The sequence below is a fragment of the Thunnus maccoyii genome, chromosome 15, assembly GCF_910596095.1.
Source record: "Thunnus maccoyii chromosome 15, fThuMac1.1, whole genome shotgun sequence".
In the NCBI taxonomy this organism is placed as follows: domain Eukaryota; kingdom Metazoa; phylum Chordata; class Actinopteri; order Scombriformes; family Scombridae; genus Thunnus; species Thunnus maccoyii.
The window spans coordinates 19,898,590-19,925,643 of record NC_056547.1 but is presented as its reverse complement, the minus strand read 5'-3'; the positions used below and the strand labels follow the sequence as shown (position 1 = coordinate 19,925,643).

Sequence of the window (27,054 nt, the reverse complement as noted above, 5' to 3'; positions counted from 1 at the left end):
AGCCCGGTTCTGCTCGAGGTTTCTTCCCGTTAAAGGGGAGTTTTTCCTCGCTGCTGTCGCCAAATGCTTGCTCATGGGGGAATGTTGTGTCTCTGTAAATTAAGTTCGGTCTAGACCCGCTCTGTGTGAAAAGTGCCCTGAGATAACTTCTGTTGTGATTTGGCGTTATATAAATAAAATTGACTTGACTTGACTCACATACAGCTATCTGAATTGTCCATATTTTACATGGAGCAACAAAAGTATAAAAAAGTAATCAAAATAGTTCTAATCCCTGCTGATACATTAAGTTAGCTAACACTAATTTGTACTGAGTACAATAATAGTGAGAAGTGTTTGGTATTTTTCTTTCCTGGAACCCTCTCAAGGGTCGCTGTTGGGACCGCGCCGCTCTGGATGGAATTGCTGGCATCTTTCTCCATATGCTGTTCCTGGTTTTAGCTACAGTATATGGGGGTGGGTGTGGGGGTGGGGGTGGTGAGGGGGGTGAGTTTCTAGTGAAGTAAATACCCCCACCACACACATACACACACTCCTTTTTGGAGTCGTAAAACCTTTCAACCGCGCTCACTTTTATTGATGACTCTTCGTTACCAGCAACCCAGCGTGGAGGCCACCGGCTCAGCCGAGCCTCTCTCTAACTCACCACACAACAAAAAAGATGCTAAAATTAGCCGAGCGGCAAGTCTAGCGCACCCTCACATGAGGATCCTAACCAGAGCCCAAAGATCCCTCCAAACATGAGAGAACATACAGGCACAGGCAGGGTGGTTGGCCGCTTTGTGGTGATGGCAGTCATGTGGAGGCCATTTTACAGGGACAAGAAAGAGGGGGTGAAAAAAATCAAACACATAGATCTATGGCAGTACTGACAGTTGGGTAAACATACAGGGTTAAAAGACCTAAAATGGTTGTTGGTGGTGGTGCATGTGGAGGTTTTACTGTGAAAAAAATACACTTTATATTTCTAGTCTATAGTACATGTCTCACCAAAGTCAGTGGACCAAATATACATAAAACATGACAAGAGCACAGTACAGTATGTACTTTGAAGATGCAGCAAGTGCAAGTATGTGTTTGTATCACATGCAGCACAGTGTTCCAGTTTATTCTGGTAGAATCTGAATGAAAGGAGGCATTACTGATGTTTCATTTAGCAAGAAGAGTAACTCAGATTTCAGACAGTAAAATCTCTCAATCCACTGTTGTACAACTTCATTGCAACAGTGCAATAAAATTTGGTCATTGTAGTTCACTCATGCTTTTGGCACTGAGGTTGTAATTAAATTGTTATTGTTTGAAAACTGCAGCTCAAGAACCACCGGCTCCATGCGTCACAGCGCTCACAGTGAATCCAACAACAATGTACTCAGAAGACTGTTTTTGAAAATCCTGAACATGCTGCCAAAATATTAACTTTACACGAGAAACACTTCAGTACAAAACTATTTCAAATGTCATAGATATTATTCTGTAATGATTAGATGATACCTGAGGACACAGAGCACTCACTCTGCCCTTATTTCTGGGTACCGTGAAGGATTCTGCTCAGAGACTAATGTCTCTGCTTTACAGGAAATGTATGTGTGACGGTTGTTAGTACCTCTCCAGTATCGTAGATCCAGACTCGGCCCTCTGAGTCGCCCACAGCCACCTCCTTCCCTCCCGACGACCAGCGGACCCTGTTGAGCGCCGACGCACCTTCGATAGTCACGCTCGCAGTTGGTACCTGCTCAAGGATTCAACAAACAAACAAACAAACAAACAAAAAAAACAAAATTGATAAAAATGTTACGGCAAATTTTGTACACTCCTAAACTTCCATCTACACAGTAGATCACACTACATTACTGCAAATTATACATCTAATTGGAACGAATCATAGACAGCAGATTGAGCCATAATCATAAACATAATCCTACATGTCATGATCCTGTTTTGGAGTAATTTCCAGAGGACCAACAGCACATTGTTTGACTTTTATGTGATTCCTTTTAATGTGGCACATAAACCTTTATAAAACTCTTCCAACGCATGCATGAAAAGAACGATCCCCACAGCCTGCCACTTGCAGGAAAAAAAGTGTTACAACTTTGTGTTTTTAGTAGCTGCTTTGCATCCAAAAACCACCCCACACATTTACTGGATATTACATTTCTAAACAAAATACTACTGACAAAGATTTACACTTACACCATGGTCCCCTGAGTCTGTATTTATTTTTATTTAATGATCTAACTGCAGTTTCAGCTATTCTTCTTGCTGTTTATTGGAGTAAGGGAGCGTTATGCCATTATCGTCTCATTTACAGAACAAATTTTACTGCATAAAAAGGGAAACTTTATCCAAATACTAACTGGAGGTTAGACAAACATAGCTGTCAAATTTACAAGTCCTCATTCAAATGTGGACACACAAGGCCACCTACTGTATAATAACTGCGCTCGTGTTTGCTGTTGTGGGCGAGCTGATGCTCTTTTTTAGTAAACAGCACTGCTTGTATTGCACCTTTTTAAAAACCTAAAACCATCTGCAGTGTTTCCATAAACTGTTCCTGACATGTGGCAGGCGAGTCTGACACATGTCACCAGTGGAGACAGAGGCCTTGGCATCATGTCGCCTCACACACCGAGCTTCTGCGTATTTAAAGCAGCGCTAACCACAGACTGACTGCCATTAGCCTGCTAGCTTCCAGCACTCCGCCAGAGTTGATCTGAACTGAGGGCTTTCAATTGGCTGTATATGTCTGTGTGTGTCTGTGTGTGTGTGTGTGTGTGTGCTGGAAATGAGAACCAGGCGCACCGCACTGCTCCGTTAATGTCGTTATGACTGTGTGTTTTTAATATGATGGCAACAATGGAAGTCTGTTGCTATTAGACTGTGTGAGTGAATGTGTGTGCATGTGTTCGGTACATCCGTTTGTGCGTATGCGTGTGTGTGTGTGTCTGAGCAAATGTTTCTCATAAAGCACATTGTTAGCTGAGTTAGGCCGTCGATAATGAACTCTTCCTCTGTCGGTGAAAAGGCCGCTGTTGAGGGAACCATGGGAAACTCGTCATCTGTGTGCCTGCTGCAGAGGGAAGACCCTGCGTTGGCGACGGGGGATCAGTGGAGGAGTGTTGACGTTAAAACAGTAAGAGAGGGAATGATTACATGAGACATAAAATCCTGCGAGATAAGGTGATTCAGTGTATGTGCGCAATGTGTTGCGGCTGCAAGAAACTGAGAATGAGAGTGAAAGAGCATTATGAGAGAAGGGGTGGGTGGGGGGGGAGCATTTCCAGAGATGCAGACTTGTATTAAGGTTGAAGGCACTGTGGGTGTTGTCTCCATGGAAACCAAGAGAGACGGAGACTGGAGGATCCTTTTATCCCTGCTTTTACCTGAGTGATCAAAGGTTCGGTATCCACTCCCCCATCTCAGTTGTAACAAAGTATGGTTTCCAGACTCGTAGCTGAAGTTACATCTTCACTATAGTGCAACTTTTTTCTTTCTTAAAGGAAGAGTTCAACTTTGGGAAACAGTTGAGAAGATTCAAACCACTTTTCTCTCTGTTAAATATGAAGGAGACGATTCGCTTAGCTTAGCATAAGCATTAGCAGTTGTTTGCAGGATTAAACTGCTCTCAGCTTAGAAATAGTTCAGCACACAACCCACAGTGAAACAACCAGTTTGTCATGTTCATTAGTTACCTTTGGGCACAAACAGTGGTAGCTATTTCCCCCTGTCTCCAGTCTTTGTGCTAAGCTAAGCAAACCGGCTGCTGGCTGTAGCTTCATATTTAGCCTACAGACATGGGAGTGGTATCAATCGTCTCCACCAACTCTCTGCAAGAAAGCAAATAAGCGTATGTAACCGAACTGAATAATAAGATGATCTATCATTCGCTGGCCTCAAATGCACTCATCTCAAAATAAATGTTGCCCCGCAGCGCTGAGAAACTCAACCCCAGGCCTGAACTTTCTTTTTTTAATCATGTTTCGTCTCCAGCATGGGACTGCGGACTGAGGGTTGGGGCTCGCTGCTCGTGGTCTCCTGCACATGTGTGCACTTCACTGATGAGACAGAATGTGGGAGGGAGATGGGACAGGATGGTGGGGTTCCGAGGTTTCCTGAACGTTGGACAGAGGTTGTAGGAATGTTGGCGGGACGGCTGGATGGGAGCCGGGGATGAGGAGATGTCACCCAGTGTGATTTAAAGTGAGGGCTGTGGGAAACGCCCACAAGGGAATCTTGAATCGTGTGTGAGTGTGTAGGGAGGGATGTGGAAGGGTTGGTGTATGTGTGTGTGTGCGTGTGAGGTGAGGGGGGGGGTGGGGTGGGATTTATGGGAGGGAAAGGCTTGAGTGTTTGGCTGTGTGGTTCGGCAGAGGCCCAGCGACAGGCCCTGAGGACACCAAAAGACACAGAAAACACACCCATGATGACCTTTATTCACCCACCTTTGCATGCACACACACACACACACACACACACCTCAGTGTCGTTGTTGAGGTTCCACAGGTCCAGACGGCCCATGCCATCCACGGCGGCAAAGAGCGCAGGGTGCACGGGCGACCACATGACGTCATACACATAGTCAGCATTGTCCTCAAAAGAGTACAGAGGCTTGTTGTGCTGAAAGACAAAGAAAAGGTTTATGATGGTGTGAAGCAGAACTGCAGAGAAAGAGAGAAAGACAGTTAGGGATTATAGTAGATGACACACTAGAGATAGAAAGGAAAGGAAAGACAGAGAGAGAGAGAGAGAAGGAATGGAGAGAGGGAGTGAGTGAGCTTCAGACAGAGTGGCGCTGCCTCAGCCTTGGGGCCTGTCTGGGTGCAGAGCCTAATTAAAAAGCCTAGCACATTCACACAGCGCCATAAAACCGCTGGGAGAGATGAAAGGGAGGGCCCCTCCACAAGGTGTACTGTAACCTCAACACAACAGCTGTCTAAGAGAGAGAGAGAGAGAGAGAGAGAGAGAGAGAGAGATGGGAAAGAGATGGGAAAGAGGAGGAGAAGGAGGGGGTGGACAGTGGACAGAGAGGAAGAGGCTTTGGAAATAGGATGTGGGTGTGGAGTCTGACAGAAACTGGATATTGGAGGCCGATATTGATGTTTGAAAGTTTAAATAATCTGATCATGACAGATCAACAAAAACACACATGAGGGGGGGGTGACTGTAGCTTGGCAGGTAGAGCGGGTCGTCCACTGATTGCAGGTTTGATCCCTGGCTACTTCTGTCCGTATGTGGAAGTGTCCACAAGCAAGACACTGAACCCCAAATTCCAGATGCTGGCAGCTGTGTGTGAATGAACTGTGGATAAAACACGCTACATGAACGCAGACCATTTATAGGACATAAAACAACCGTTTTTGACAAGGATCTCTTAAATTTGTTTTTCAAAAAACTGTTACTATGATATACTGAGTGAGGATATTTTACAGTTGGAAAAAAAACTTGTCAGTGCTCTCTGGTGGACAAACTATATAATGGAGAAACTAGCATTTTCTATAGTAGAATTCCTTGTTTCTTATTGGCCGATACTGATACACCTGTAATAATTGTATTTTCTGCTCTGCTCTTGTAAACTAGTGACCACATGACAAGAGAGGCATGGTGAGGATAATTTCTCTTGTAGTCAGTTTAGTCTACATTATGATCAGAGTGAAACGTACCAAAGCACACACCTCCTCCATTATTGTGCTGCACACTGCTTGAGTTGAGGGCTGTCAACCGGTATCAACTCTCACTTTGATACTCTCAAATAGTCAGAAACTAATAATAAGTATTTCTTAATATTTCTCCAGTCATCCCAACAATCTGCACGGCGCAAGAGCCTTGTTTTTCTCGCTATAATGTGTATAAAGCTTAATACAAATGATGTTTGTGTGTGTGTGTGTGTGTGTGCGTGCGTCCCTATCTCTCAGACCGGCTGTTAGGATTCCAGAGGCTTACAAACTGCATTCCTGACAGGTAGAGTGGGAGGGGTTGAGGAGAGGAGACAGGTTGGCTGGAAGAGCAAATGAAAGAATGCAGTCTCTCTCTCTCTCTCTCTCTCTCTCTCTGTCTCCCTGTCTCTCTCATTCCTTTCTCTTTTTCTTCATCACCGTTATCCCTCTCTCCGTAGTTGTTCTTAAAGGCTGGGATACCTGCAGACAGACGGTGGCGCGCACTTACACAAAAACCAACAAACAGAGCCGAGCCAATTTCAAGCCTCGATTGAACCAGCCGGCGAGGTGACGGCGGAGGTCGTTTTCCTCCATCTCACACATTTTGAGCATTCGATCAGCTGAGTGATTCCTGTTTATGTTCGCTCTCTCTCTCTCTTCTTGTTTCAGTTCATGTGTCCACCTCACTCCTTTACTCAGCCTCTGACTTGACAGCATTTCATATCTCCACATTTGTTATTAAACTGATTGATGAAATCTTTCACTTATTTGCTCCTGACAATTCAGGCGACACATCACTCAGGAGACAAGATGAGATGAATAAAGCCCTTCCTTGTGTCTACAGACTGTTCAAAATATAAACTACTATTTTACTGTAGTCTGTGCGTAATCTACTGCTCTTACAGAAGGTGATTTCAGTAAATAATCTGCAGCAGCAAGCCTTAAATACTAATCTGAAAATGAAGCTTAATCCTCGTGGCGCCGCGGGTGATAGAACTGTCATTATCTTTCCTGTGTTGAGAAGCTGGAGGAGCTTCTAGCACGTTTGAACTGGAAAACCATCACTGATACACTGGATGCTAACCGTAAACATCACGGTGCAATGCCAAATTTATTGACATCACGTCTAGTTATGCCCTTGACTCTCATGTGACTCTGCATGTGTAGAAAACGGATGAATAGATGAGGAACTTCTCTACTTCTACCCTCACTGGCTCCATCTTGGTTGTGTCTGCATCACAAACATTACGCTGGCTTATTAGCTTCACACCAGGCTTTAATAACAACACGCAGGAGTGACTGAGAAGATGTCCTCTAAGTAGAAACTATATGAAATGTTTCACAAGAGAGCGCACAGGGCAAAACCCTCAACTGGAGATCAAGACTACAATCTCATTTTTCTCTTTTCCACATATCTGCCGACACTCATCTGGAATATTATCGACACTCATGAACAATCACCTGATCTGACGGCGATCCGGCCCTTTAATTAAGCTCTTAAGAGAGCAAAAGTGGAATGATTTGAGCTCCATCCAATCACTTAGTAGACGTTGGTTTTGGGGTCAAGAGAGCAAGACAGTTCAAGTTATGCACAATCATAAACCCACTCCCAGCTGTCGCGACGTCTTCAGAGTCTGGCCGACTCTAAATGATTTCACTAACCACAATATTTGCACCGCTGAGTGTAAAAACATCAGCAGACTTCTGTGTGACGGCCTTTTTGAACTGTGAGGGGGAAAACGTGTGAACGTGAAGAGAATTCACTGCGAATGTGTGTGTGTGTGTGTGTGTGTTACAACAGTTTGCGATGGCTGTGATTGGTGGGTTGAAGGCGAAACCCTCGGGGGGATTTTAGGTAAGCAAAGGCAGCTTGCTTAAGGTGTACGTGAGGCATGTGTGGTGTGTGTCTATGTTTGCTCACGCACGCACGCACACACACAGGTATTCCGCCTGCCCACACACAAATACGGGTTATGTGGGATAAGAGACAGACGCGCATTCCTGCGGTGCCCCTCAAAGGAAAGGGAATTCCCAAATCCTGAAAAATAACACACTCCACTGATGAAAATCCGCAGAAATGTTTTAATATGTGTCACGGGACTCTTCGCATAAGACTTATGGAGTGTCTGCATGCAAACATGAGCTAAAATTGAGAGTGTTTTACTGCCTGTCACAGAGTGAGAACTGTAACTGGATCTTGCATAAAGTTGAAGGTATTATGCAATATGCATTATGTATTATCCTCACACTGAACAGCGCTCTCTTTGATTTTTTGGCTGTGTTTGCTGTTAGAAGCCCTGGTCATGTTGATCTCTCTGTCCTTCAATTTTAGCATCACTTTCCACTATTTAACCATGAAATTCTTCAGTCTTTTTCCCCACGCTCACACCTCCTGACTCTTCTATCCATTTTACTCTCTCCAGCTATTTTCTTTCCATCCCTCCTTCCCGTGTCTGCATCACCTGGACTTCTGCCACTAGAGGTGTGGGATGTTTATCCTCCCCAACCTCAGAGAGTCTTTATTCTTGTGCAGTATCCAAAATGTACCTGAGCTGACTCCTCTGTGTCTCACCGTGTCCTTCGAATGTGTTAGCTAATGTTTCTGGTCTGCCAACACTCACTTTGACAGTAACGGTGACCGTTTGCTTTTATTTTTTCCACTGCCACTGAAAATGCTGCCAAATGGAATTCATCACGCCGGTTTGAAAGGAGAACAAATACCCTGAGTGGACGAGGTCACTCAAAGCCGGCGAGAGGAGGAGCGCCCACCTTTAGAGTGTGTCTGAGGTAGATTCACTGAGTGCACCTGCGGGCGGGCGGGCAGGCAGCGCTGTCCCATCAGTGCATTTCTGTTTTCAAGGGATGGGGGAGTGACAGAAAGACACACATACAGGGGCTTTCACATGCAAACCGAAGAAAACGCAAACCATTTCTGGTCATTTGTCAGAAGAGGTGCAACAGTTTTAAAAGAACTGAGGACTGGCTGATATGCAAACTAATTAACTCGACTTAACTGACATACTTCAATTTACAATAATACCATAATAAGGCAGCCTAATTGTTTAAAATCCTTACAACGCATCTTACTGATTGTTGCCCTAAGTTCAGCCTCACAGGCACACCTTCCTCTGATGTTGTGTAGACATCCATCCTACTTCTGTAGTACTGGCATCACCACAGTTCTTTACCGTCTATAAAACTGCAGCATTTCATTACTAAGCAGGGCTTACTGTTGGGAATGCACAGCCTGGAAGGAAGTACCTGACAGGCTCAATTCAGACCAACATCATCAGGTTCCTCCCAAATACCACTACAGACATGTACAATGTGTAACTTAACATTGCATCGCATACTCACATATATGCATTTACCCGGCAACAGACCTCACCCAACCCCCCACCCCACACACACACACACACACACACACAAATACTAAGAGAAAGACTCTCACACTCATTTCTCTCTGCAACCTCTCTGAGTCATCAATCAACCCCCCACACATCCTCTCTCGCTCTCTTCCTCTCTAGCGCACACACAAAAAACACACAAACACCGTACCTTAGTGCTCCAGAGTTTGACGGTCCAGTCGAAAGATGATGTGATGAAAAGATGGGAAAAGTCAACAGTGCCCACCGCGTTGTGACAGCTGATACCTGTCACCGGCCCCTGGTGGCCCTCGAACATCTCACAGATACCTGCCTTACTGGAGAGGGGCGACAAAAGTACGACATCTGTAACACAACAATACTCAGTTCTGCAGTGTTTTAGTGGTTATTAAAATGTAAAGTAGCGAAGTGGTTTGCGTCTCAGTGGGGATGCTCATGCGAACAATATTTTGACAGCACAGTAAATGTTTAACATCTTAAATTGAGGGAAAAATAATCAATTTCATTTTTACAAAACAAGTGGAAAAGATTATTTCACCAAAATCCTCCAAAACAGTTTTCCTTGTTACAATAATTTCACTCAAGGCAACAAGGAAACACACTTGAATGGATTTAATTTAGAAATAAAAACACAGTATTCTCTGTTCCTTGTCTAATTTCACTTTGGGGGATAATCATGTTCTCATTTTTGGGAAACACAACTCCCATAATGCGTCGGGTATGTAAACAGGATGTACAACGTTACCATGGATTCGGTGTGTTAGCTGTGGGTTACAACTTGGCACCGTTAAATGTATGCCAAAATAAGCTATTATCAGTTCCTGTTTGCTATGTGCCCATGAATACAGAGCCGACTATCACTGATTACTTTGACACTGAAGAAAACTTAAAAACATGACAAATCTCAGGCAAGTTCTTTTTTCTATGACTTTAAAGCGGATTTAGGAAGATTTATTCGCATACAGATATATAAAGAGAAGATGGTATCATCAGGAAGTCACTCTGCATCTAAAAATATGTGTATCATGTCTCTGTGTTCAGATTTCAGTGAGTTATAACTCAAAGAAGTACGAGTTTTGATGCAAATTGCAGCTCAGACCTCACGTCTCACACAGTTTGAAAACCTCTCCTCTACATCATGTAAACAGAACAGCTGAGCAATGTTTTGCAGTAAGATTTAAAGCACCAGTCAACACTATGACCATGCAATCATGTTATGATTTTTCTGCAGTCTTTTATGCATGCGTGTATAAGAGTGTGTGTGTGTGTGTGTGTCCACCAACCTGCCATGTCTGGATGCGGTGTACACAGTGCCCTCCTCACTCCCCACCACATAATTGTTAACGTCTCCCGTGGGGAAAGCCATGCCTGTCACCGCCACCGGTTTGGATTTATTGTACACCAGTTCCATGGTCTCCTACACACACAGTGTTAATGTGTGTCCACATATGAAATACACACACCCAACCACACTAAAACTCTAGTAGAGGTCACTTGTAGTAACTCATTAAAGGTTTTGTCATTCAAGTCTCTTCACTAGACTGGACTGACACTTTTTGAGCTACAGTTCCAGCAGGTGATGTGTGTGTGTGTGTGTGTGTGTGTGTTGTGTGTACCTGAGGCTGGGAGAGCATGTCAAGACTCCAAGAGCACATCTTGCCGTCTGTAGACACAGTGATCAGGTTGTTGGCATTCTGGGTGCCGACCACGTTCACGCAGTACACAGGGTGCTACACACACACACACACACGAGCGCAAGAGAAAAAACACACAAAAGAATAAATTTTTTGTTTTCAAAATCATAACAAGAGATCTTAAATACGGTCCTGCACTGATCATGTGATTCTACTCTTACACACATGACATCATTAGACACTTTGTTGGACCAACAGATGCGGCGGGCTCACACACAGCTCACATGCCGGTGTGCAGCCACCTTTCAAATGACTCTACGTTTGGGACATGTGCCGCAGTGCAAATCCGCGGGAGTGTGTGAAACCATTATGTCATTACTGGGCAGTAATTGATTTGTGTACTGGGCCGCACAAAGAATCCTTTCAGCAATCAGCACCATGCTAAGCTGGCTGGACTCACTGACTGGAGAGGACAAGAGCGATGGCCTCATTATTGGAGTCCACAGCCACTTTAAACCTACAGCATGGATGGCATGTAGCAGTCTGTGTGTCTACATGCCTTCTCTACCTGTGGTTATTAACGGCCCCGGGTCTTAACATATTGCTAGTGTATATTGGTCAGTAATTTGTTGAGGGTCAGTCAGTTCACTGGAGCGTCTCAACTGAGCTGCCCTTTCAGTTATGTCTAGAATTTGATTGCTCCAGTCAAGTGTGTGTAAGTGAGTGAGTGTGTGTGTGTGTCTATTGTGAGAATTATCAGTCTCAAAGCTGCAGGGTTTCATCCGTTATCATGTAAAAAATAAAATGCTTAGTTATCAAACAGAGTGCGGTGCATTTTAATCCAATATCTGTTCATCAGGATGTTTATTTGATATCCTTTGTTGCTAATTAATCACCATATTATGTTTTTTTGTTTTTGTCGCAACTAAGGGAGCCAGAGAGCTTTTTCATGTTAGAGCTAATTAGCTAATAGCAGTTTAACTACAATAGGTGCACAACTGATTATTGTCCTCATTATCACTTACAACAATGAATAGTTTAGACTATAAAATGTGAGAAAATAGTCAAATGTCAACATCACATTTTTCCAGAGCTACAGTGTCGGGTCACATCTTCGGATTTCTTGTTTTATTTGACCAACTGTCAAATACCAAAAGATATTCCATTTATAATCATGAAAAAGTCAGAGAGCAGCAAATCCTCACATTTAAGAAGCTGGAACTAATAAAAGTTTGGAATTTTGTGCTTGATAAATACCCTTGACAAAAAAATGATGATCAAATTTGTGCTTTTCTGTGAAAGTGACTCACAGTTTTAGCTCTAAAACCAACTTTTAACACAAATCAGATCTTTTCTAAATGTGTTTCTTCAATTGTGTCAACACTGAATACATAAAATGTGTACTACAGCTCTACCAACCAGAGTTTTGTCTCACAGTAGGCTTGTTGAAAGACTATATAGGTTATATGTCATACTGATACTGAAGCAAACCCTACAGTGTGTGCAGCAGCAGACAGGGGAGTCCTCTGGACGGGGGTCCGACGGTGACTGCGGTTGTCCCACAGGACGATCTGCCCCGAGTAAGTTCCCCCCACCACCAGGTTGGGATGAAACCTGGCAAAGCCCACAGACACCACTGGAGACTGAGGAAAGAGAAAAAGAGAGGGGGAAAGGAGAGGATGAGCGATCACTGCATTTTATTCTGGTGTGAGGATACTTTGTGGGAAAGCATCCGAAAAAGATGCATTATCATGAACTGACAGAAAGAGGAAGACGGCGAGAGTAGAAAGATTGGTCTGATGAAATGTGGAGATAAAACAGCGGACGGAGAGAAAAGAGCAAAAACAAAGGACGATACGAACCGAAAGTTGTAACGCTAGATGGAGCGCGAGTGAGAAAGAGTGATCAAGGCTGCGAGATGGGTGGCAGTCTTGAGGAGATAGACGGCGGGGGAGATGATGAGTTTGGCTACGGTGAGAGTCCGCTGAGGAGAGGAGAGAGGGTTGATGCTGGGGTGGAGACCAGACAAAGAGGGGAATTGTAGTCCTCTTTCCCCCAGCCGTTTCACATTACAGCATCAAAACCCCAGCAGCCACTGGAGCGCTCACTGTAGCCTCCATCATGACAAGCGCACCCTTGAACTCCCTCCCCTCCCCATTGCCGTGTTTATTGAGTTTTGGTTCCTCTTCAGTGCTCGTCCCATATGGGCTTCTGCGTGCAGCAGCTAGCCTTCCCTGACCCAAAGCCACTGAAGCATCTGTGCTGAGGAGTTATGAGAAAATGGGCAAGTGGTGTTACGCATTGACAAATACATCCCTCAATCTAGTAAACCAGCATAGTCATGCTGAGAGGACCAATAATTTACAGGCAAGACAGGGCCAAGAGAGCATTAAATGAGAAGCTCACAGACACACATCACAATTAAAAACAGTAAAACTATAAAAACATGCAGGGTGCATTTCGCAAATGTGCTGTTGCCTAATATGGTCGTAGATTTTGTTGGAAGAACTGTTGTTGACAGTTTTAGTGTTTCTAAAAACTGTCTGTTAGACATTTTGTTATCGGGACAACAGTTGTGAGTCTATTTTGGAGTTTGGTGGCAGAGCTTGTCATTACTTATCAGAATCCTCTCAAATCAATCACTGCGCTAGCATGGCAATGATGGTAAGATTTATGAGAATAAAGTACATGTACAGTATCGTATGCAATACAAACTGTAAAAACTTCAGTTTCAATATACAGTTTATCTGTAGGATGTTTAATAGACAGTAAGAGAACAATGAATATGATTTTTATTGATTTAATTCAAAGTCAAAATTTAAATTCAAAACAGGAAATTACATTCCTATTTGATTAACTTAATGACCACTAAAACAATCCCTCTCTGAAACAATTATAGCTTACATGAATCCTCTCATAGGAATGCTCTCTTTAAAGGAATAGTTTGACATTTTGGGAAATATGTGTATCTGCTTTTTTGACCACTGTCATATCTGTTTGTTAATATTAAGCTACAGTCAACGACCAATTAGCTTCACATAAACACTGGAAACACAGGGAAACTGCTAGTCTGGCTATGTCAGCACATAACTCCCTGTAAACAAAGGCGATATTATGTTTTAATTAGCGGAATATAAAGATGTTAGTAGGTTGGTATGTAGTCATGTTCATGTTTAGGAAAAGCACCACAGGTTGACAACAAACCAAACTTGAATGTTAACAACCATAATAAGCTAATGTTTTTAATGTTCAACACCAGTCTGACAGTGACAATGCTTGAAAACATGGTGGTGGTTAATGTGAAACTATGTAACTTTTTAATAAACAGCAGCCACTGTGGTCACTTGTAGCAGTTATGGGATAATGGTTGATGCTAAATCATGGTATAAAAGTAGAGAAAAATCATAAACTCAGCAAATTAACTGACAGCTAGATATTGCAAATGTTAGCTTGATTCATAATTTACCAGACACAATGAGGCTGTAGCAACAAAATCCCTGAGTTTACTGAATTAGGAAAGAGTGTATTTTGCTGCTAATGAGTTCAACTTTTAATTTTTGAGAGGAATAGTGTTTTATTCTTTATTTCAGAAGTTTCATTGTATCGCTTTAATACTTAAAAAGTCAAACCACTACTGTATTGAATTTACATTTTGAATATCTCAGCACACAGAACATCCCTTCATTACTTTTTTTCCTTACAGTAGTTTCTTATAAATCCAAAGGTATTTCATGTGATTGAAGAAGTATTACTAATTAACAGCTGTGACCTATAATAAACTGAATGTACAAATCAAATCATTGGGACAACTGAAACCTAACTGTGCTGGGGTAGCATCATAATCATCAAACAAAAACTGTTCACTCACAGTCACAACATTTCTTCTTGTTTACAGTGCATCACTGGAAATATCCTATTGAACTGAGGCAACCTACAAGTCTGCAGTAGTATAATATTTGTGTTATTTTTCATTTCTTTTTGCATTTCTCTCCCTCCCTCCCTCCCCTTCTCTCTCTCCATCCCTAACACCACACCATGTGCAAAGCAGCCAACTCCAAACCCAAGTTCATCTTGAAAGTAGACTGGAAAACAAACCAGAGGGAAAGAAAACACTGCACACTCTTTCTCTTTTTTGTTGCTTCTGAGGAGTCAAGGCTTCCAGAGGAATGGCTCGGGAGTCGCTTCAGATGTCAGGACTCAAAATAAACTGAACTTCAGTGGTAAAAATAAAGTCGCTCGTAAGCCAGCAAAGGAGGCACTCTCTGAAACGTTTATTTACACAGTCAGATGAAAAGGAATCTGGGTTTATTAGCACAAATTAGCACATAAGACTTAACAATCCAACCAGCAACATAATTTAACATAATTCTGAATTATAATTTTAATCCTGACCTATAAGTACAGAAACTAAAAATGTCCAAAAAGTATGAAAAGGTTTTGTAAAAGTAAGACTATTCAAGCCAAATGAACTCACACACAGAACTCAAATACACTTGGAAGATTCTGCCTTGAACTTCAACACTTTTGATATCCCAGAATTTTGGGATGACCTTTACCCTATGTGGTCGACTGACAGGCTGCTGTCTGAGGTCTGTTCCCCCAGACTCCATCAGTGGGCTAATAAACCAAAGTACCCAGAGTGAAGGAATCAAAAACATCAAATAGCTTAATGATTCTAGATTCTTAAAGGGGACATATTGTGCACATTTACAGGTCTATATTTTTAATCTGGGGCTCCACTGGAATATCTTTGCATGATTTACAGTTCAACAAACTCCTTATTTGACTCATACTGGCCCTTTATGCAGCCCCTTAGTTCAGCCTTTTTCTGAAACAGTCCATTTTAGCTCATCTCTTTAAGGCCCCCCTCTTGAGAGCCCAACAAATCATGCAACAAACTATAGTAGTAGAGTTTCACTTCTTTTTCTTGTTGTTTAATCGAAATGTCAACTTCTCAAATACATCCATACATGTTCAAGTTGAAATCTGAAATCTGAAATATGTGTTAAGTGTAAAATGCAAACAACACAGGGAAAAACCTTAACAACCTTAGCAACACAGGCTACAGGCTACATTTATGGGCATGTGCAGACAATTTGGTGTCAGCTTGTCACCAAGGTAGAAAAAACTGTTGATGTTCATATTAAACATAGCTAAAAGTGTCAAATAATGAGGTAAACGAATGTAGAAGTAATCCCTGTGACCAAAAAGCACCAGCTTAAGACTGCTCTGAAATACTCAGTTTCTAATGTTTTTTTTTCTACTTTCAGCTCAAGCCGACGTCAGCTCGTGACAGATTTCTTTATATGGTCATCTGCTCCACACACAGCGCATGAGTTCACTGCTCCGCTCCATTAACATTATGCATTTTTCCATTGTTTTGGGGGTAGTCACACTGAGCCATGACTCGAGTTGAGCTGGCAAGCTGTGAGTGTTTTTCCATTACACAGCAGGGCAAACTAAAATAAGTTGTTTTCCTGTTGGAGGTGTGCTGGTCGTCTGCAGCTCTTCATCAAACATCAACATCTCTGTGGCTGTTTCTGCTTGTACTATTCCTCCCTGCATTATTTCTAACTGGTCCGCTGAACAAATAGTTCCAAATATCTCAATGTGTTGTTGTTTTGACTGGTTTTTAGCGCTGCTAGCAGAGCTTTGCCAATTTGGTGAGGAACACGTTTCATTTCCTGTGAATTCTTAACAATAAACGTCTCCTGTTATTAGTCATTTAAGCTTTAAATATGAAGCAGTAAAGCAGGAAATGTTGGGTTTGCATTGGCGGTAACTTAAAATGACTCTGATATGACTGGCCCTTGGTAGGCTTCCAGAAAGCTGACCAGTCAGAACACAGTGGGCTCATCGGGAGGGGGGCCTTAAAGAGACAGTGTAAGATAAATAAGTTTTTTGAACTGCGAATCATGCAAAGCTACTCTAGTGGAGTCCAAAAATAAAAATATAGAGCTGGAAATTAGCATAATAGCTCCCCTTTAACAAAGATATCAAAACAGTGTATAAATAACACAAAACCACAAAAAGCATAACACAACCCTTTCAAGTCTTTAATAGTTTGGCATTTTGGGAAATATGCTTACTTGCTTTTTTGCCAAGTGTTAGCTGAAAAGATTGATACTGTTGTGGATATTTTGAGTGATGGTTAGCAGTGGAGAAAGGCATACACAAGACTTTTGATGTCTTAATGCTGAAAATGTTTATTGAAAGCACTTGGCCAAGTGGAGAACCAAAAACAGTAAACACCAGAGTGTTTTGCTCCGATGCTGTCTCTTTCTGTTCTATTCTCTGACGGTCCGAGTCCTAGTCTTTATCAGCCTACAATATGAAAAATTTGTCTGATTGGTTCACTAGTTTCTAAACAAGGGACTGCACTTTACCTGTGACAGTTTAAGTCACGTTGCATGTAATTTCAGCAGTTTTGGTTTGAGCGTCTGACTGTGTCATCCACCCATCTGTGTTGTTTAGGGAAGCCTCCTCTGACCTTGGTAGCCATGGAAATGCTGATATACCCTCTATTAGAGAGGTTTCTGCCTGCCCCAAAACATCACAGACAGCTGATGTCACAAGGAGAAGATATCTTAATCTCTGATTAAATATTACGGTGTGACCTCTAAGCCAAGCTTGACCCAATGTAACCCAATTTGTAACCTTTAAAGATGGAAAATCCCATAACAGATACCACTCATATCTATCTGTTAAATACAAGGCTACAGCTAGCAGCTTAGCTTACCATAACAAGTAGAGGGGAAACAGCTAGATTGGCTCTGTTCCAAGGTAACAAAATTCACCTATCAGCACCTCTTAAACTCACATATTATATCTAGATCAAAGCCAGGCTAGCTGTGTCCCCTGGCTACCATGTTTTATGCTAAACTAAGCTAATTGGCTGCTGGCTGTAGCTTCACATTGATCCTACAGATATGAGAGTGGTTGCAATCTTCTCATTAAACTCTGCAAGAAAGCAAATAGATGTATTTCTTAAAAAGGCAAACTATCCTGGCTTTTTCCTCACTGACTTCCTCACTGACTTCGTTGAGGCTTATCTATTTGTTTAAAATAACCATAAAGTAAGCATTAAACTCCTATAAAAGTCCAATTTCTCATTTGAGTTTTAAATATCTCTAATTGGAACAATCCAGAGTACAACATTGACTGTATACTATCTCAAAAATATGAATATTCTTTTCTTTAAACTCACAACAGAAGCCGTCTCTTTGATCTTTCCAGCAAAGACCAAGATGACCTTACTCCACTATTAACACCATCAAAAATTACGATTACAAACTCAAATCCACAAGCATATGGGCAAAAATAGAAAACATCCCTACTCTCGTTATTCTTCCAGCAGTTATCACCCTAAATAAACATCTCTACCCCACATGAGTAATGACAAAGAAAAGCCAAATCAAATCAAGAGACCCCTCTATTTGCTCCATATGTTAGTTTAACTCTTAAGCCCTATCAGTGTCCCCATCTTAAGAGGGAAAATCCTGACTAAACTCTGAATCCCCTCTTTGAGAAACCACAGGTTATGCCATCATACTGTCAGGCTTAGTGAAAGAGCTACTGAAAATTAGCCGACTTTGTCCCCGTAGTGCACTTCTACACGTCTGCCAGCAGCAACTTGGACTTAAAATAAAAGCCATTCTCCGTAAATGCTTCTAATCAAATGTCACATCAGTACATATGTTCTGAAGTTATATGCTATTTTAATGCACTGTGTGTCATTAGCCGTTGAAATGAGATCAATTTGTCCCGCGCTATAAGGAAGTTTATGATTTAAGCTCAGGGGGAATTGGTTGACACTAAAGCGGATTCTCAATGTCAATGTCATGTAGCAAATAAATGACAGTAGTTTAGAGCTGAATTATGGGGAGCTGTGTTATGTTTAGGCTGACTTCTTTATTCATTCATGAGCTTTTTCCATCAATGGCTCGATACTTGATATCATCTATTAGATTTCAAAGTGTGTAAACATGACTGAAAAATGAGCTAATACTTTAAATTAAATATAATGCAGTCTTTCTACTTCCTTCTCCTCCAGCTCAACTTCCTTTTAGATTCATACGTCTGGACTTACCAGTCATACAAGCGCCACATCTGTCTAAATAACACCTAGAAATCTATCATGTCGGCAATACTCCCGCTATGATTGCATCTCTGTATCAGGCCTGACTCGATACCGAGCCTGACATTTCATTTCCAAACGCCGAGTGGCTCTGTGGATGGTTCTCATCTCACATGCAGCATGGGTCAGACACCTGCCAAGTCATCTCCTGCCAACACAGACAGAGAGGATGTGGGGAGTGACAGCTCCCGGAAGAAAAAGCAGCAGCGAGAGTCACTTCGGTATATGGGGCCCAGGATAAATTGTGTAAGTTTTACAGGGAGACACTCTCGCAGTCAGAACAGCAGATTTCATTTCTTTCCTCATGCAACTTCTACTGTGTGTGTGTGTGTGTGTGCGCACGCATGAGGGAGAAACTCACACACACACACACACAAAGTATCATCTACAATATCTCACATAGGCTCACAAGGCTAAGTGCTTCTGGCAGCCCTTATTATATTAATGGGAAGTGTTCTGTAGAGGATAATACACACATGGTAGGCCGTGATGAAAGATGGCACCCAGCGAGGGATTAGGGAGGTTTGAAGGAATGACAGAGAGAGAAAGAGAGCTAGGGAGAGGGGAACACTCCCTCCTTTGTTGCCTCCTCCTCTCTTTCTTTCTTTCCTCGGGCAACAAACTGTTGCTAAAGTCGGCTTGGGAGGGCAGAAATGGAGCAAGAGTGCCATGGAGAGAAGAAAAGGGGAGGTGGGGGGCTGATAGGGCCTGCCAGACAGTATATCCTCCCAAGTAGATCCACGCTCCATCCCACTACCCCCCCAGCCTCCCTCGCTCACCGCACTCATCTGTTTTCCACTCTGCCTTATCAGGACCAGATGGATCCGACTGTCTTCTCTTGCATCCCCACTTCTCACCCCCCCCCCCCCCCCCCCCCCCCCTCCTCCTTCCCAACCACCTTTCTCCTCCCTTTCTCCCCCTGGCTTCGCTCGTTTATGACACCCCACGGATTTTGTCACTCTGTGGTTTCTGGCAAGGAGAGAGAAATACCAAGCCGACTCTCCATTTCACCAAGCAAAGAATGAGGGCTTGACTTGAGCGAAAGCACGAGGAGAAGGCTCCCTGGAACACAAACAAGTCTTTCTCTCTCCCTACCAGAGCTCCTTTCCCTTTATTTTCCATATCTTTGTTTGTTTGCCTGACTCATATTTTCACTTTTGCGGGCTTGTTGCTTGAGAGTAGGATCTGTGTTGCAAGTACGATGCCTGCTCAGCTCAGCCATACTCGATTTGATATGAAACTGATGTTCTCAGGTCTGTTTTCCAAACAAAGTTATAGAATTTGACTTTTAAATTGATACTTATTTATTGGCCATATTTAAGTGGTAACTGGATGTTTTAAGATAACATCTCAGCTGCTAAAATCTTAATTCCTATTGAACACTTGGAGCTGGAGTAGAGCTGGTTATCCTTTAAAAATGTTCAATATCAGTGCAAATACCGTATCTGAGTTGATACCTTAGTTTTGTGAATATAAACATATTTTAACCTTTTTTCGCCATTTAACAAAATATACCAAACTGCTTAATGATAACTTTGTTTTAATAAAATACAGTCAAAAGTTAGCATTTAAGCATTCGATGCCAACTTTTGAAACTTGACACTTTTTGATACTTGGGTTCGATAACTGGACTCTGAGGATGACACCTAAAAGTCTTAATATCACTAATAAAAACAAGAAAATGAGCAACAGACACTTGTAAGATTGACTGCCTCAGAGAAACTTTACATATTTAAAAAACATTTACATATTTAAAACATTTAAGTTATGTTTTTTCTTGTCTTTCTGTCAATTTACACATGAAGCAACTTATTACTGTAGGCTGATGATCCTCCATTAGTAGTTTAATGTAGTTAGAAAAAGCATGTCTCCATGTAATGCTAATTTAAACAACCTCTGATTAGTACAGTCAAAGCTGTAAAAATATAATCTAATTTCCCACAAAATTTAACTCTGAATGATCTTTACCAGTGAAAGCTGCATCTGTTTAATGTGCCACAAATCAAATACAGTCACAAAGTCTTAACCCTTCTACTCAGCACGCATTTATAGGATTTCTCTGCTAAGCTTTCTGGATACAATGCAGCTTCATCCTCCAAGTGTAATTTCACATGGGTTCAAACTCACAAAAGGCCTGCGAATAATGCTGTTGCACTGTTCTCCCTTTCCAACTCTCTCTACCCTCACCCTCCCTTCTCACTCTCCTCTCCTCTTACTCCCGCTTCTCCTACTCAACCTTTCGGGAAGTGCCAAAGGCCTAGAGAGAAATGCAAGGCAGCAAGATATTAATAAAAATATGACAGAGTTCAATGGGATATGACAGTAGCGGCGGGGGTTGTTACAGAGAGGCGTGTGGTTTGGAGGGTTCAGCAGAGGTTTTAAGTCAAACGGGCCCTTTAATGTGGTGTGACTTTGCCCACTTGAGAGGCTGGTGTGAAGTTACAAGATTGGACCCAACTGGGACGGGGCGATGATGGGTCCAACTGCTGGGACGTCTGCGATGAAGGGAGGCACGCTCAAGTGGTACTAGGATCCATAGCAGCAGCTGCCCCCTTTCTTAAAGTACAAACCCATCTCACACACTGATGGATCACACACTTCCTTCACTATATTACAGATTAATGGGCCCCACTACCCCAGCGGGGTAATGTGACTGCAACCAGTCCTTAAGAGGTTTGTAAAGGTCTTGACATTATACTGATCATAATAATTTTGGATGCTGTTTATTCACTGAGTTAGAGAACAATAATACATTTCATTTTTATACCATGTTTAATGATAATCAAAGATATTTTAAATTCAAATCACTGAAATTAAATGACTTAAAGAGGGAAATAACTTACCAAATGTGTCAAGATGTGATTTCATAAAAGTAAAACTGGTAAAATTTGTTTTGACAGTTTTGATATCCCTACTATAGTTATAGTTAAAGGTAGAGTCAGTGATTCTAGAGAAAGACTGTTCAATACACTTTTTGTCAAATTCAGTGAATATCTCTGGTCCGCCAGCTGTCCGTTCTGTGTGTGCGCTGAAAAACAATCCAGTATCCATACACAGCACTGGTTCTGTAAATGGGAACCAAAAAAAGTGGTTTGGAACGAGCCACACAACACTATTCCAGCCAATCAGCAGAGCGCGTTCATGCTCTTGCACAGGACAGGGGGAGGTCATCAGAGCAGCTGTCGGTGAGGACATGACAGTCTCCTGTCTCCAGCACTCGTTGAGTGGTGGGGGAGGGCTGGCGAACTGGAGAGAGAGCAACAGATACGCGTCCTTTTTATTAAATGTATCAATCCACGCTGAATCCGAGACTGTCTCATGGAGACCCCCAGTGCTTTTTTACTCTCCGAATCTATTTTTGTCACGTTTAGTGAAGCGTAATCTGAGCAGGCAGCTATTTAAATCACACAAATATGCCACTGTACATGTGTTTTGAACTCATTAACCGTATTAATGAATCAATAAATACAAACACCATCAATTTCTTCCCGTGGAGCCGACATGCAAACTATTTTGGTTCAGTAAGTTTTGCTGTCAGTCAGCCTGGTGAAGGCAGTTTAGCCGGCTGCTATCCTCTTAGCTCCCCAGGCGCTGCAGCTGACAGACGGCTGCTTCTGTGGACGCTGAACGCAGGTTGAGTGAGAATAGAGAGGCGGAGAGTGTGGATGGACTGTTGTGCTCACATGAGACAAATTTTTTTCCCCACTCGTGATAAAGTGTGAGAGGAGCAGAAGTGACTCTACAGCTGACACATCACTCTGGAATACGCTATATTTCTCATTGGACATTGGACTTCCATGATAACTATGCTTTTTGTACTTTACTTTTTATTCAGAGACAAAAATTTCATTAAAGTTGCAATACAGGACATTCAGCCACTAGATACTGCACTATAGCACCAACAACTCAGACCAAAGCAAACGTGTCGTTTACTCGGTAAAGTTGGAAAAACGAAAAAAACAAAGCCAACAACTCACGAAACTCCGATCAAACTGTCAAACTAGTCAGTGCTGATCAAATATGGATCAAGATTCTGTTACTGCATTGCCTATGTCTCACCTCAAATGTTTTCAGAAACATATTTTAGTATATTGTCTAGCTGTAATTTGAGAACGTTTGTGACGTGGCAGCCATCTTGGAAACGGACGTGGAGGACACTGAGGACACGGAGGGACTCATGTGCACTAACATGCAACAAAGAACAGAGAAGCTCAGATAACAACACACACATGAAGTATGACTTCATTCACTGCTCAGGTCGCCATTACTCCACTATATCCTTACATTGCAAATAGTTGTTTGCTGACATCCAGTGAAGCTCAATGTCATTGCACCTTAAACTAATTACATTTTAGTAACATGTGCAAGCCTCAGGACTACAGTGTTCCTGTGAACAATAAAGGAGAGTTGAAAAGGGAGGAAAAGTGAAATCAGAGCAGGAAGAGGACAGAGGAATGGAAGAGTGAATGCATATCTTTCTGTCACATCTGTTTAGTCCACATGGGAACAACATTTGTTCCAGGACCTATGTCAGGAAGTACTGCAGTATAGTGTAATATTACAACACTGTTGCACATTGCCAAAAATGTTTGTGCACGATCCTAATATTGCACCACTTAAAGTCAGATACATTGAGACTCCTCCCAGAAAACACCAGCTTTTATATGACTTAGATTACACAAAACCAGCACTTCTAGGACAGAAACCCGATAATATCACTGCAAAGTAAAAAACTGTCTAATGCAAACAAACAAGATACTTATAACAGTAGAGTAATCAGTCAGTATTCTATTTTGTTTCAAAATACTGCAACTAAAAAGTCTTGAGACAAAAAACTAAGCTGAAAACAACTGATATTATCTCAAACTAACAGAAAAAAATTCCCTTGTTTTATCAAAATACATTTTAATACTGATTATTAGGCTACATGTTATTAAAAAGGACAGTTTTTGCATATTTTTACCCATTCACTAAACTGCACAGCCCGACAAGAAATATAGAAGCCTGACCTCACCAAAACCCCATCTGAAACATGAAACCTTCTGTAAGCCATAGCCTCATACAATAAAGCCCCCGCTGAACCAGACCTCAACCACAAACCCCAACCCTCCAATACCAACCCAGCACTGTCATTCTTTTGTATCTGCATCCCCCTTAATACTCACCACATACACACATTCAGTTTTATAGTCATCTACCTATCCATCCACCAGATGAAAGCTGCTTCTGTAGGCAAGTCTGGAAAAACACAAATGGCTCAAACGCTGCTAAACCGTCTCCTGGGGCCTACCGAGCAAACCCACATATACGTGTACTTTATGTGTACAATAAACAATGGGTGCGTTTGATTGGAGATGCAAGGGGAAAGCACATGAGCGGCTTTCTCTGCTTGAGAGGGGGAAGGTTGAAGGTGAACAGAAACAGGGGAGAAAGTAGAGAAAGAGAGGGCAAGAGGCACCAGGGCCCTGTGGTTTCGGGGGGTTAAATGGCAGAACATGCTCGCACATTAAGAGCCATCTGATCCGCGGCTAACTAGAGAGCCACGACTCTGTTTTTGCAAAAGGCCCTGCCGAGAGAAAGAGAGCACTTCTCTCCTCCTCTAACCACTCCTGTGTACCTTTCATCAAAATCCAACAGCGACAGGAGGAGTGAGAGATGATGCCAAATGACTTGGAAACCTCCTCTTTTTTTCTCTGTTATCTCCCATTTTATCCTCTACTCTTTATATCAGCACTTCATTCCTGAGTCCCTACTCGATATTTCTTTTCTGTCTCTCTGTGTTCTCTGTTTTTCGGTCATTCACTTTTTTTTTCTCCCCCTCATGAAAGAGCGTGGCACAGCCCCAGGCCACACCAACTTACTGACTAACATGGGGTGGTAGGAAAATGAGGCACTTGGGAGTTTCTGTTCTCTCTGACTTTCTTCTGTCTTTACTCCATCTGATATCACTTCATCTAGCGCACATCTTTCCAGTAAACACTCACTTAAAACAATTTTTCGTATGTGAGTGAGTCGGCTGTGTTTGTATAAGTGGTTTGTATGTGTTGGAGAATCAAAAGCAAACTACAGTTACAATGCCTCTTTATGTTAAAGACTGAAATTGCTCAACTTTTCAGTGCAGACAGTTTCCAATGAGTTCCTGTGATCATATTTTCATACAGTTCTCCTTTGTTGTACAAATTTGCAGTTGATTGCCCCTGTTTGACACACTGAGCCTAACCCTGAGTCTAACCCTTACACAAATATCCTAGTAAAACACCGACAATTCACAGTTCAGCATGCAAGGAAGACACACTGTTAATAAAGTCAGATGTACTGTACATATTTCATTAGAGAACCGCATGGAAAAACTACTGAATCCTATAACTACAAGATGCATAGCTGTAATCTATCCATAAGACCACATGGATTTCAGCAGCAGCATAAATTATGGTGTGGTGAAAGAATGGTGAGTGGAACTAGACTTATATGGCAAGCTTCATACAGAAATATTTGCACCCAGCGTGCGGTCTGCAGGAATATGTGTTTAAAAAAGACAAAAAATGCATTTTCCTTGTTTGAATGAAGCTTGAATGTGTCTGCGTTCATTTCTAAGCAGTGACTTCAATACTATTACAGGTGTATTTCTGTATTTGCAGTGATGTGTATGAGGTTGATGGCAATTATTGGGAAACACAACACTGCTGACGTTAGACACAGCATCAATGTGGGTGGGCCAACACACACATGTGGCGGCGTTGGATTAGGAAGTGGTAGGCCACATCATTTTACTACCAAGACGTCTCTATATGGCCTGGCCTGTCTCCTGGGAGATGTGAAGCCCCCCACACCCAATCCCTCCTCTCTCTCTCGCCTTCTACCGTTTTCTCAATGTCATTTGCTATTAGCATCACACCCGTCAATGAGTTTCTTTCCCAGCATAACCTCAGTTTCTTCTATTAAAAATGGTCTCCAGTGGTAGTGTCAGCTATAATCCAATCTAGAGGGTCAAATGAATGCTTATGGAGCTGCCCTTCATTTCCCTTTGCCTCATTCTTAATTTTTCAGTCATGAAGGTTTTGTCATTACAGTGTAAAAGAGAGAAAAAAAAGCTAAAGTAAAGGACTTCTGAGAAGCATACAAGGGAGATTCATGTTTGGTTCTTTTTTTCAGCATGTAGTTATGTGGTAGTTGATCTTCAGTTCATTAAGCCAGACATAAACCAAACTTCTTCCATACTGCCATCATGGACCATGATTTTGAGATTTATGAGTGAAGTTTGGTTAGAATATTGGACTCAGTACCTGACAGTGAAAAATGTACTCTGGTGTGGCCTTCTTAAACTTGATGTTCCACACTAGGGCGACGCCATCCGGTTCATGGGGAGCATCTTCGTTGTTGTTGTAGGAAGCAACAAGCAACTCAGGATACTACAAGAGAGAGGCAGGAAAAGAGGAGGAGGAGGAGGAGAAAGGGATGTTAATGAGCGCATAATGATACATAATGAATATGACTCATATAATAGAGACGCTTCCTGCCATAGTTTTAATTCAGTGACAAGACACGAGGCTCACCTGAGGGGACCAGTCAAGACAGGTGATAACACGATGTTTCGACCAATGTTCGTCATAGAAGAGCCTACTGAAGGACAGACTGGAGCCGCCTGCCAGGTCTCTGGACGCAGACAGGAGAGATAACAGACAAAGATTAATATGTGATCAAAACCTGAAAACAAGTGAGTTCTGTTCCGGTCGCACAACAGTTACTTGTCTATTATGTAAATTGGTACCTGCTACGAAAAAAAACTGGCTTTGATCTGTAGGGGTCATTTCTGATCACTGCTACCTTCAGTCTGGACACTACACTTGAAGGAAGTGGAGTTACATATCACACTATGATATTTACAGTATCAGAAATACTAATTTAGAGAAAATATATAAAGACAATGAGGTTATGAGGGAAGTATTATATAAAGACCAGAGGAATACCTTCTTCAAAACATATATATAACACTGAAAAACAAATCTGGTTTAGGGTGGGTAAGCTAATGTCTTTCTAACAAATAAGAGGATTATATCAAATTTACTAATGGAGCTAAACGATTAAGATATTAAGATTAAGATATAATAATTAAGATTATTTTATATCTACAAAAGGCCTCTATAAGGGCCTTGACACACCAAGTAAACAGTCATTAGGTCATGCATGGAGTTTGTCCGGCAGTGTTATCAGTAGCCATTTAGCTAATTCAACATGTTGAATTA

General features: G+C 42.0%; 1 protein-coding gene across 11 annotated transcripts in view; it reads right to left on the bottom strand.

Annotated features, from left to right (window-relative positions):
- Nucleotides 1-27,054, bottom strand: part of LOC121912832 (cytoplasmic dynein 1 intermediate chain 1) — a 56,561-nt gene that overhangs the window by 1,366 nt on the left and 28,141 nt on the right. For 10 of the 11 annotated variants that reach the window (XM_042435295.1, XM_042435297.1, XM_042435298.1 and 7 more), the window contains 8 exons: nucleotides 26,365-26,464; nucleotides 26,095-26,220; nucleotides 12,171-12,317; nucleotides 10,657-10,770; nucleotides 10,324-10,457; nucleotides 9,213-9,357; nucleotides 4,477-4,617; nucleotides 1,604-1,729 (listed from right to left, as the gene is read on the bottom strand). In XM_042435295.1, coding sequence (XP_042291229.1) covers nucleotides 1,604-1,729; nucleotides 4,477-4,617; nucleotides 9,213-9,357; nucleotides 10,324-10,457; nucleotides 10,657-10,770; nucleotides 12,171-12,317; nucleotides 26,095-26,220; nucleotides 26,365-26,464 — 1,033 coding nt within the window. The other variant, XM_042435306.1, reaches the window with a different exon arrangement.